Source organism: Lipomyces doorenjongii (assembly GCF_038497915.1).
Source record: "Lipomyces doorenjongii strain NRRL Y-27504 unplaced genomic scaffold V1508scaffold_5, whole genome shotgun sequence".
Classification (NCBI taxonomy): Eukaryota; Fungi; Ascomycota; class Lipomycetes; order Lipomycetales; family Lipomycetaceae; genus Lipomyces; species Lipomyces doorenjongii.
The window spans coordinates 308,085-320,165 of NW_027118072.1; the positions used below are offsets into that span (position 1 = coordinate 308,085).

The 12,081-nt window shown below is 45.7% G+C and overlaps 4 protein-coding genes across 4 annotated transcripts; 1 reads left to right on the forward strand and 3 right to left on the reverse strand.

Moving 5' to 3' along the window:
* Positions 1–107: 107 nt before the first annotated feature.
* Positions 108–887, reverse strand: V1508DRAFT_348954 (P-loop containing nucleoside triphosphate hydrolase protein; the record flags this gene model as incomplete). Its single annotated transcript, XM_066936743.1, has 4 exons — positions 108–260; positions 317–454; positions 517–717; positions 780–887. 4 exons carry the CDS (start codon positions 885–887, stop codon positions 108–110), a joined length of 600 nt encoding a protein of 199 aa, XP_066798253.1.
* Positions 888–1,712: 825 nt separating this feature from the next.
* On the reverse strand, positions 1,713–4,672 carry V1508DRAFT_410510 (uncharacterized protein). Its single transcript, XM_066939331.1, has 3 exons — positions 3,233–4,672; positions 2,258–3,171; positions 1,713–2,200 (listed from the first exon to the last, which is right to left on the reverse strand). The coding sequence occupies exons 1-3, from the start codon at positions 4,334–4,336 to the stop codon at positions 1,954–1,956; spliced, it is 2,265 nt and encodes a 754-aa protein (XP_066798254.1). The 5' UTR covers positions 4,337–4,672; the 3' UTR covers positions 1,713–1,953.
* Positions 4,673–4,721: 49 nt separating this feature from the next.
* V1508DRAFT_453767 (ATP dependent DNA ligase domain-containing protein) lies at positions 4,722–8,824 on the forward strand. The gene is made up of 19 exons (XM_066942553.1): positions 4,722–5,126; positions 5,182–5,192; positions 5,248–5,267; positions 5,319–5,361; positions 5,419–5,618; positions 5,673–5,758; positions 5,805–5,941; positions 5,992–6,275; positions 6,323–6,444; positions 6,494–6,677; positions 6,729–6,856; positions 6,906–7,371; positions 7,423–7,465; positions 7,516–7,597; positions 7,649–7,880; positions 7,941–8,246; positions 8,302–8,442; positions 8,497–8,576; positions 8,690–8,824. The coding sequence occupies exons 1-19, from the start codon at positions 4,853–4,855 to the stop codon at positions 8,701–8,703; spliced, it is 2,853 nt and encodes a 950-aa protein (XP_066798255.1). The 5' UTR covers positions 4,722–4,852; the 3' UTR covers positions 8,704–8,824.
* A 1,264-nt stretch (positions 8,825–10,088) lies between these two features.
* Positions 10,089–11,608, reverse strand: V1508DRAFT_402256 (microtubule associated protein-domain-containing protein; the record flags this gene model as incomplete). The annotated part of the gene is made up of 3 exons (XM_066938473.1): positions 10,089–10,643; positions 10,695–11,173; positions 11,224–11,608. 3 exons carry the CDS (start codon positions 11,606–11,608, stop codon positions 10,089–10,091), a joined length of 1,419 nt encoding a protein of 472 aa, XP_066798256.1.
* Positions 11,609–12,081: the final 473 nt, after the last annotated feature.

Genomic DNA, 12,081 nt, shown 5'->3' on the forward strand with positions numbered 1-12,081 from the left:
ACTAAACGAGAAACGATCCCCCAATACTCTATCCAGGCCAATGACAATTACTAAAATAATATCTCACTGAGACGAATGAAAGAACCATAGTAGAGTGCATATCTACGTTACAGAATTGTGCATTTCCCTTTCGTTCGTCCAATCGATGGCTTCCTTATGGCGTCGACGACCGTTTGAAAGACAATGTGTAGCCCTTCGCCCGTCTTCGACGAGCACTCGACATAAGGAACGTGCCCTATCTTATTGGCCATACTTTGAGCCTAATTTTCTGTCAACTCGACTGTACAGATGCTAGGAGCATTGTGGTTATACATACCATGCCTGCCGTAACAGGTGCCAATCCTTGTGAGCGTAGCGTTTTTATTACATTACCATCCCTGCGAAGATCGGTCTTCAATCCGACAAGTATCATGGGAGTCCCAAACGGGCAATAGTGCATAACTTCAGGCCACCACTGTGAGGGGTGACGATATTTGGTTAGGTATTCTCAAGACACTGTTGATTTTATGGACTCACCTTATCATACACATTCTCCAGGGAAACCGGCATATCCACTGAGAATGCCAGTAAGACAACAGCAACATCCGTGTAAGCAATAGGTCTAAGCCTATCGTAATCTTCTTGTCCAGCTGTGTCCCATAAATCGAGTGTTAGCATTTTTCCGCTCTGCAGTTTGACATTGTGAGGGTAGTTCTCGAAGACAGTTGGCACGTATAACTATTTAGCCGTGAGAATCAGGATCGACAGGACAGTTCGAGCTCAGGGGTACGCAAACATACGTCAGGAAATTCGCCTTTCGTGTATGTTAGCAGCATCGAGGTCTTCCCGCAAGCACCATCGCCGACAGTCAATACCTTATAAAATGGGTAAGGACTCTTATCCACCATTGACGTAATCGAGGCCACTATATTCTCTGTTAGCAGTATAATCATGTGCAGAAATTACGTCTAGTAGGACGACATCCGTACATTGCCTTAATCACGCCGACACTACAGATGCAGAAACGGCTGCGATATGCGATAATGCTCTGAGAGCAGGTGTATTATCTCTTGTAAACGTATGTGTTGTGACTCAGAACCTTTTAGCTGCTAACTGGACAATGCAGATAAGTTCTCGTTGTGTAAATCGGCGAAATCGTGGAGTGAAAATGCCATGGCTAAGAACAATGAAGACCGGTTGTCTCAATATCACCGAATCGCACGCGCACAGTCTGTGTTTTCAGGGGGGGGGCAGGTTAACTCCCACGAGTTGAAAGTTTATCCTTTTGCTCTCGCAACCGATCTAGCCTATAATAAATAGGCTTGCTGTGACTTGCCATATCAATACATTATTGTCGTTGATGCGCAATCTCCTAACCACAATTACGCTAGTTACTCAGCTATTGTAATATAATATTTTACGCGGACTCACAAATTGTTTTCAGTGATAACATCAATAATGTCGTAGTCTCTCGAAATCAGCGGATTATTAATTACTAGGTACTTTGGACCTGCGGAAATTTGCGTACTGCGTACGTTTTTTGACAAAGAGCCTGCTGCATCTTAATCATGCTGATGTCGCCTTCCAGAACGAAATTGATATAATTTACAATATTATTCAGTAGTCAGCATAATGTGACAGCGCATACTTGCAATTTGCAAGCGATTACTATGGTGTGAAGCCGGTATGTTGCAGTTCCGTATACTGTATGGCTATCAAACAGGCGACAGAAGGGCCCATACGCGCGGCGCTCGCAAATGCTTTCAAGATATGCTACGTTATCATAACGCATATGGCGCCAAGTTAGCCCAAACTTTTGTATTATCTATTTGCATCAAAAAATTCCCAAAGCCATGTCCTGTCACTCCGGATCCATATAAACATCAACACATGAACATAACAAATACTCCAACACTTGATACCAAACTCTGCTCCAAAACTACTACTACCTAAATATACAAGAAGAACCGAAACCTAACGAGACCGACGCCGGCGGGGTTGAGGCCGATAATGATGATGATGATGATGATGATGGTGAGGATGTTGCTGCTGCATCCTACTCTTTCCAATACTAATACCTAACCGGCCAATACCAGACCATACTTCTGGCGATAATTGCAATGGCAGCTTCCGTCCATACAAACATTGATCTACTACCCATGTGCCAACGAGAAATTCTTCTTGAGTCAGGTAACCTTGCTTCTCCCTACTCACCAGATCCCTGATACCGGTATTCGTTAGTAACGGTGCAAAACAAAGATCAGTAATAATCACTCACCATATTTTCTCTAACATATCCCTATTTAATCTAGATCTCTCCCAAATTTTTCTAACCACTAGATTATGTACGCAATCCGACAATTCTGAGGGTAGAAGTGTTCCTTTGTTCGCGGCCCATAAAGCCCCATATCTTTTTCGCTCGATCTCACTGATTGTGCCACTCACAATCAAGTGTTTCCATGGCTTCTCGGCATTGAACATATGCTTCTTCTTTTCTGGTTTCCGCATAGTAGTCCTAAATGGCGTTCTCATTGGTGCAAATTCTGCTGAGAGACGACTAAGCCGTTGATTGCCATTTTGATCGTCCTGTATTGTCCGCGGGGCGGGAAGCGACATTGTTGACAGAGACGCTTCGGCATTTCCATACATCGACGACGGGCTTCTGCTCACCGAGGATGATATTCCGCTAACGCTTTTGTTTGTTCCAGCACCAAACCTGTTATAACTGTGGAATGGTTGGAATATTTTGCTCATTTTAGTCAAGCGACGTGGTGGTAGTGACAAAACTTGCGATGATGCTGCAGATATCGGCCGCGAAGAACTGTGAGTTGAATATGCCTTAGCATCTGAGATTGTTCGCCGAGCTGCAATAGATCTCGGCTCAGACTTTACCACTGATAAAGTCGATGACGCAGAAATAGACGGACGACGCGGGGGATTAAGATCGCCGGGAGGACATGACTCACTTCGGACCATGTCAGGCCATGGAACACGCAAATGGTCAGAAAGTGACTGCGAGACTGGAAAAGCCGATTCATTCGTGTCACTTTCCATGGAATGGCCGTTCACTGATGCTGAATAATTAGACGCCAACGAGGAAGGTCGGTCTGTACCAGTATTCTGTTGAGCTGAAAGAATCGAGTGTTGAGTTACCCTTTGTGGTCTAGGACAAAGCACTTCGAATTGTGTTGACTAGGTGGATACGTTAAATCAAAACTTATGATCAAAACCAACACTACAACAGTTCACTCACCTTCGAGAGAGCGGACTTTGCCTGTGACATCACGGCGGCATTAACAAGTTCCTCGGCCTTGGCTGCTTCTTCACCGCGTTTAGCAATTAACCTCGCGGCTATCAATGCCCCAGAACTCTTGATCATTGCGGCTTTCTCTTGCTGTAGTTGCGCTTGCTCTTTCGCTAGCCTATGCGATTCCACCATTACTTTCTTCGCTGCAGCTTGAATATTCGCTCCCTCTAAATCATTCTTGACTTCGCAAGATACATTTTTGCTATCGGATACACCGCCTGCATTTATATCCTCTGCAATCCGTCCAACTACAACGGGCTGCTCTAACGATGAGGAGAGTGACACGGTCGAACGAATAGATGGCGCAGGTGAGGACGACCGTAAACCCTGCGGTGATTGTATCGACTTTACATCTGCCACGGACGATGCAACACTTCTCGGAGACACTGAACTGTTAGTCGAAAACGAGACTGCAGTGTCCCTATCCCTCGGAGAAGGCGATACAGACGACGATTTGTAGCTTTTGGCAGCAGCAGCAACAGAATCCAAACCAGTCTGAGGTGTGGAGACGGGGCTATTGATGGCCAGTGTCTCCACCTGATGTCGGTTGGCACTTTGAGCTGCAGCTGTCGCGGCTGCACTTGGTGAGCGGATAGCCGAACCGGCATTCATATCGCGCCCTCTGGGAGCATCTATAGAGGATGCATTCAATTGATAGTGTTGTTCCCTCGGATGATAGAGCTGTTGCATGCCATTAATGTTGATTCGTGGTGCTCCTGCAGCGTGGGCTTGAGACTTTACTGCGGGGCTGCCTGCATTGACATTGTCGCTGTTGAGTGGACCATTACCGACTGACTTATTATCCGAAGGCAATGGTTTTGAAGAAACTGATTTCGCTGCTGCTGCGGCAGAACTCAGAGCAATTGACGAATTTCCGTGTGATGGCCGAAGATCATAAGCCGGAGAGGGAGATATTTTCCTACTGTTACTCTTAGACTGCAATGCCGATGGAGATATGGTCCCTGCCTTCCCGGATGCCAAAGACGCAGCGATGGCGGCTGATGTAGCAGCCGTAGTGGCATTGTTAACACGCGAATAGCCGCCGGACATTTGACCTTCAAGTCTACGATGGTCCCGTTGATGGACTCCTAAATATACTATATTCCACCCGAACCCCCTTCACACCAACTACCGACAAGAATATGCTGCTCCTTAGTGGTCCTCAGCTATTTCAATGCGATCTCTGGAGTGAAAGTGGTGTATCTAGCGTCGTTGTATACACAAACTCATTGTATTGTGTGTTGCTGCTACTGTTGTTTATTGACGTGGACCGGGGCGTAAAAGCAAAAGGAGTCGGTGAAAGTGATTATGCCAAAGGTCACTCTTTGCAAAGCTAAACGCGTGGCTTCTCGGCTATTATTCCTAGGCTCGAGCGCCTAGACGCGGTCAACCTTTGAGAGTTTAGAGCGTTCCACTTGACATTTCAAATATACACTGAGGATGACGTCAATATCACGTGATTATTGTGATTTTCGGAATCCGTATTCTTTATTTCGCCGGCACATAGTAGTATCACGAACTGTATGCACAATTTGAAGACTCCATGTGTATACAATTGTGGTAACTATGGATGACTCGATGGATGAGTCGTTTGAACAAGATCCATGGGTCGAGGACGAGACTTTGTTATCTCGACCACAGAATACCGGGCCATCGCCGCCATTTCACACAATTATAACTGGTCTTATTAATCCGTTACTGAAGGCGTCAAATAAGAAGATTGGATTTCACGGAGGATCTGCGACGAATGTGCGTGTAACAAGATTCAAGATTCTAAGTAATTATATCCAAAGATGGAAGCAGGAAGTTGGGAATGATATCTATCCTTGCTTTCGGCTAAGTGAGTTACTGCCTACTCTCGTTCTTGTGGGGTTAATTGCTAATTACCTTTCTAGTTCTGCCATATGTGAGTACGCAAAGATCATCGCACTAGATCGCTACTAATTCAGGCATCAAATCAGAAAGACAAAGAGCGACAAATGCATGTGGAGTAGCTAAATCTGAAGGTCCCACCAATATTAACGATGGATAGGTACGGCTTAAAAGAGAAAGCAATTGCGCGATTACTTATTAAGGTTATTCTCGATTGTGCTTCTGCTAATATCGGGGCTGGATATGTTGACGCATCATAGATCCTTGGCATCTCCCCAGAATCAGAAGATGCGAACTCCATGGTCAACTACAAGCTTCCAGGCCAATATAAAGGTGCCGGGGACTTTGCAGAGCGATGCTATGAGGTCATCAAGCAACGTGAGATTAGAACAGAGTATGGATCAATGACGATCGAAGACGTCAACCGTCTACTGGACGAACTCAGTAAGCACAGCAAATCGTATGCATGTAGTTGTTCTGATAGCAATTATATATGATGCTGATGACAAGATAGTGATGACCAACTTCCAATACTATCTAAGTTTTATCACTTGATGAATGCGGAGGAGATGAAGTGGTTAATCCGAGTTATTTTGCGACGTGAGCTTGAAAATTAGCCAACATTGGCTGTATCTAACTTGCACAGAAATGCACATAGGTGCTTCTGAACGGACTTTATTCTCAGCATGGCATCCAAATGCAAACGAACTCTATAATATTTCCAGCAGTCTTAAACGTGTATGCTGGGAACTGTTCGACAGCAATTACAGACTGTCGGACGATGTAAGATATCATCAAGCTGCTGACTACCTCAACAACGCTAATATCAATAGGCGAAAGATGTGAATCTGATGAGTTGTTTCCAACCACAGCTAGCAGGTTTCCCCAAAGCCTCATATGATCAAGTCATAAGGAGCATGAACAAAGAGACATTCTTCATCGAAGAGAAACTGGATGGAGAGAGAATCCAGGTGCACATGTCTGAGTACGGAAAAGTGTTCAAGTTTTACAGCCGCCGAGCAAAAGATTATACATATCTCTATGGAAGCTCTCTAGACGATACGAACGGTGCTCTGACGAAGTATCTTCGCGGGGCGTTTGAAGTAAACGTGGAAAAGTATGTAAAAGGTCGAATATTGAGCTTGCTTTACTGATGTGGTATAGCTGCATATTGGATGGAGAAATGGTGTCCTGGGATCCCGTTGACGAAAAGATTGAACCCTTTGGCTACTTAAAGACCGCCGCGAATGCCGAGAAAGAAGACGCGGGAGAGTCATATCCATTATGTGAGTATCCAGCCTTAATCATTATCAGCATTTACTAAGTGATTCTAAGACCGCGTATTTGACATACTGTATGCCAACAACAAATCGGTGGTGAACTACTCTTTGGTGCAACGACAGTTGCTGTTGCAAAGAGTTGTTAACCCCGTTCCAACACATTTCGAAATTCATCCCCACGAAGAAGGATCAACGAAGGAAGATATTGACAGACGCCTGCGGCAAGTCATAGCAGAGTCGTACGTGATCATGAATACGCATGCAGTATTTCAAAGGCTTATTTCATTTAGGTCTGAGGGACTGGTCATCAAATTGCCGACCGCGCCATATGTCGTGAATGGCAGGGAGGATTCATGGATTAAAGTCAAGCCCGAGTACATGCTAGAATTTGGCGAAAATTTGGATTGTCTTGTTATTGGTACGAGCATCTTACATACCTGAACCCGGCGAACACTAACGCGTAGTAGGGGGATATTACGGTCAAGGAAAACGCGGTGAAATCCTCGCCAGTTTCCTCTGCGGTCTCCGAGTAGACAACGAGCAAGATCGTGATGCCCCACCAAAATTCTGGTCTTTCTGCCGTGTAGGAGGTGGCTTCACAGCTGCAGAATATGGAACAATTAGGCATTTAACTGACGGACAGTGGCAAAAATGGGACTCCCGGCGACCGCCACTACAGTACATGGAGCTAGCAGGTGACAGGAATGAGAAGGAAATGCCGGACGTGTGGATTCTGCCTGAGAAATCCGTTGTGCTGGAGATTAAGGCTGCGAGTGTCGTACCCGAGTCTGAACAGTACCGGACCAATGTTACGCTGAGGTTTCCGCGGTTCAGACGAATTCGGCAAGATAAGAATTATCTTACTGCGTTGTCATTGAAGGAATTTATGACTTTGAAAGAGCAAGCTGAGACTGAGTCTCAAGAACGGAAATTGTATATTCTGTTAGCATGCACGATTTGAACTGGATGCTGATAAAATCTCAGGGAATTGGAGGAGCACAGACGAACTTCCAAACGGCCGAAGAAGGTAGACTATTACATATGTATGTGGAGCAACTAGATCTGACTGAGAACCAGCAACTAAGAATTTTGGGAGGCCACGAGACGGTGGTTCTGGAAGGTGTTCCTATGAGTCAAATTTTTGCTGGTCATAGCTTCTGTACGTATAACGATTTGCTGATGATCGACATTGCCAACGTGGGATGTATAGGTGTTTTTGTTGACTCTAAACGAAAAACCCAGCTGCAGAAGATCATCATCAGTCACGGCGGGACCATCATTCAAGATGTACCTGCCGGACCTCAGAATATGACACACGTCATAGCGGACAAAGATCTTGTCAAAATCGCGAGTCTTAAGCGGCAGGGGAAGTGGAATATTGTCAGGCCTACCTGGATTCAGGACTGCGTTTTCAATCAGAGGATTGTTCCATATGAGCCTAGGTCAGCTTCAAGCTTTGATGAATAAGTTGCTAGGTTGTGCTTGTGCTGACGAGATGTTAGACATGTGTATTTTGCCACGGAAGGTTTGCTTGAAGCAGTTCGACGACATGTGGATCCGTACGGAGATAGTTACACCCGGTCAATGGAAGATATCAAAGAATTGCAAGATATTCTCAACCATATGCCCGATCCGAGTATCGACACTATCGCAAAAGAATATGACATTTTACTCAGCGAATATGACACGTCGTTATTTAACATTCCGAGCTTGATATTCTACAATACTGTGATATATCTCGACGAGCCAGACCTTGCATTGAGCGAGAATGTATCAAGGCATTCACATGATTCAGCTGCAACTTACAGGTATTTCTCTTCACATCAATCCAAAAAATGAAAAAATTCTGATATCTCTCAAAAGACTTCAAATCGCGGCAAACTACGCAACCTTCGGCGGCGCAAGAATATCGAACGACATAAACAGCCGAGAAATAACACACATTGTCACTGTGCGTGATGCGCCCAAGAATCGAATCACGGCTATCCGAAGTGAAATTTCTTTGTACGTATATTTTTGCTGACAGTCGAGTTATGAAAAAAGGTCTAAATATTTTAGTCGGCCGAGAGTGCCTCGCGTGGTATCGGTGGAATGGGTTGAGCAGTCTTGGAAAGAATCTACAAGATTGAGCGAAGAAGGTATGAATGAAATCTCAACTGTACGTGCCCAAGCCTGTTTTAGAACTCAAGTTCGTAATAGACTTAGGGAGCCGCTGATCTGACTATTTGGGCTCGACTGACAATGCCAATAGATTTTCCTGTGTAACTAGATTTGGAAAATGGCGTATGGCGTATGGCGTATTTGTTTCATGTTGCGGGTTAGTAATATATATACACTTGTTATATTCACATACAGATGGAAATCATTAAAAAGACTATAAAACCCGAAGATTCCTGGACACCTAAACACGAAAAGCAATCGCTAATAGTTATAGCGCGACACATACTATAAATCATGACGTAAATTATGGAAATATCGAATTTTAAAAGCACCCATGCTCATCCACGCTGTTGGTATCGATGGGATTATTCATATTCGTGAAATCGTATCCCAACCCCTGCATGGTTTCAGGACTTATGAAACTGATCTCGGTGTCTGGATACGCGTCTGGGTCGATAACTGCGTCCTTCTTATAATCGATCTGGCTCGCTTGGAATCTATTTTCGAGTGACAGTTGGTCGATTGCGAGGATCGTGTCGTTGATACTAACCGTGCCGGCGTCATTTTGCAATTGCAACGACATCGGGCCGGGCGGAGCATAACAATCATACTCGTCATCGTAGTCGTCGATGAAATCATCCTCAGCAGAGTCGAAATCTGTAGGCAATTTCTTGTCAACATACACGTCGTCTCGTGAATCTGGTCGAATTGTAATCAGCTCATGCGAAATCGCGACCACTGGCTTCACATTTTCCAACGAAGATTCGCTGGCCATAGATGATGACGGTGATTTAAGATTGCTGATGCTTGGTTTCACTCTCTCCGTCCTCCTTTCAGCGAATGAATGCGGCTGCAGCTTCAGTGACAATTTCCAATTATTCTGTGACAGCGCTTGCAACGGCCGCGGCTTGTCGGGGGATTGCGACACGGTCGGCTGCTTCGGCATAATCTGCGCAGTAGCTGCTAGGTTACTAGCTTGCGACATCGGCTTGTAATTTCCTAGCGCTGTTTTTGCCCTGAGTGCTGAAGACGCTAATTTATTAGTACGATCCTCCAGATTCAGTTTTGATAACGCCGGAATAGTCGCTGATGCGGAGACGGACCTGTGCTGGGCAGCTCTTGCTCTTAATGGACTGTTATTCGAGCACGTACTAGTCGACCGATCGCTGCTTGTTGAACTTCCGGAATCAGGATGCCGCAGAGCAGAACCCTGGTTGCGGACCGGCATTGGCGACGCATTATCATTGACGCGGTGCCCTCGTTTAAGAGACCCGATCGATTTTGTGGAACAAAAATTTGGTTGCTTAGGAGGTGGAACAGCTTGTATGTTCTGCTGCTGATTACGAGCTTGTAGAGGTTGACGCCGTGCAGATTCAACGGGCGTCTTGGTTTCGTGTTTCTCAGGCTTTGCAATAGATGTCGTGCGAGATGCGGATGCCACGGTTGGACGTGCCGGTGTTCTTCGGGATTTCAATGACTAACGGACGTCGTTAAGCGGTCATCAATCCATTGAGATAGTAGATGCGTACCTTAGCTGAGACCTCCTCTTCACGTAAAATATCAAGAAATCGCTCTCCGTTGACCATAAACGGTCGTCCATTCTCGTTTTCCCATTTGCGCAGTGTCGTCATCAAATCGTTCATAAGTTTTGGCTTCCGTTTCGCAATGCGTTTGCGCATTTGCTCTTCGCGTAATAACCGGCTAGGATCTCGACGCCCAGGACCTCGAGACATCAAGCGTGACGCGTCTTGTTGTGACTGTTCTAGTTCTATTATATCTTCCTGTAGCTCGCGATATGCATCTATCAATGCCAGAGTAGGTTTACGTTCCTGCAGCAGCTGTTCTAAACGCGCGATCTCAGATTCGTGGGCGGCCAGCGAAGCGTCAGTGAAGATGTCGGTCCAAGCAGGCGTAAATTCCAACATTTCGTCTTCTGAAAAGTACAAACTGTCCCATAGCCTTTGTAGGGTTTGACGGGCGTCCTCGATGAAGATGTGCATGTGGTCTCGTTTCTTTTCGTTTAGCCGGGCAAGCTCCTGCTCGTACTACGATGTGGTTAGTATGTGAATAAATTTACAAATAAAATAAAAACATACGGCCTCTATGACGTGTAATGCGATGCCTCTGTTGGCCCTGTCGAATGCCCTGACAGCAGCCTCATCCTCGGAGAGCTTACTCCAGAGATGCTGGACTGCAGATTTTGTGGCAGATAGACGACGAAGTCTACTGTCCTTCTCCTCCTGCAGCATATTTTTCTTTGCGCCCAATTTCTCCAAATGCGCATTAGTGAGGCCAAGCATTTCTGGCTTATCTTTATAGCATGCTAATATATTTCTATCAATATTGTGCTGAGACGTGCCGAGCTGAGCCCATAATGTGACAATCTGATTAGCATCCTCCTGAACAATTCTAACGCGGCGTTCATATTCTTCGGATAACCGTCTTACTTCGGCTTCCAGTGCTGCGATATTGGTGTTTGTAAGACTGAGGGTGTCGGGGTTGAGAGCGAGGATGCCGTTTTCAACGTCCAGGCCTTCCATTGCTGACGAAAACATGCGTAAATTTTCGAATAATTCTAGGGCCACTGCCTTTAGCTTAAGTTGGTAGTAATGCGGATAAACTCACCATGTGCTTTCTGGTAGCGTTCCGAATAGAGACCTTTCAGCTCTTCGTGCTTCTTACTGAGACTCTCCAACGCGCTCATCAACGGAAATTTAATCTCCAAATCCCCGCCGGCTCCACACGACAAATCCAGATCCTGAACATCCTGTAATGCAGCCATCATGGTCGTAAGCTGTTCTCGCAAGTCATGGCAACTTCGGTAGAGATTTTCCTTCTCTGCGGTAACCTCCTCGACCTGCTGCTCGAGTGCATGAGAGACGGCGGAATAGAGGTCTCTCTCACGAGTGTTGCGTTCGTCCTCAGAGATACCGATTTCGTCGTAAAGGAGCTGGAGTTTGTCATTGATGACGATGAGTTGTGAGGATATGTATGATCCTCGCCTGTCCATGCTCATTGTCGCTGTGGTTGAGAGCGTGGATATTCGTTATGACTAATTAAAGCTATCTAATAGCCCATAAAAGGATGTATAGGTCGATTGATGACCTTGACGGAATCAGAATGTGAGACGAATGCATGTGGCTCGAAGGTTTCAATCGTCGATCAGGGGAGCTTGTTGACAAATCAATCTCGTCACCATGGCAACGGAGTCCAGCATGCGAAATGCTGGCGTGGTTAAACCATAACCGTGGTAAGCCAAAAGAAGTAAAGTTTGTGGCCACGCAGTGACGCAGGCAGCGTGCGATCGTGCTATCGGCCAAGAAACGTTGCAACCATTAATGGGCCACAGGGATTCAGTTTGCCCACAATTGACTAGATTTGATGCGTAAAATCAGGGCAGCGTGATGGAAGGCATTGCCATCCATCATAGGTTACAATGAATTACTGCGCAGAAGTAGAGATCGCAGTTAGGACGAGGAGATA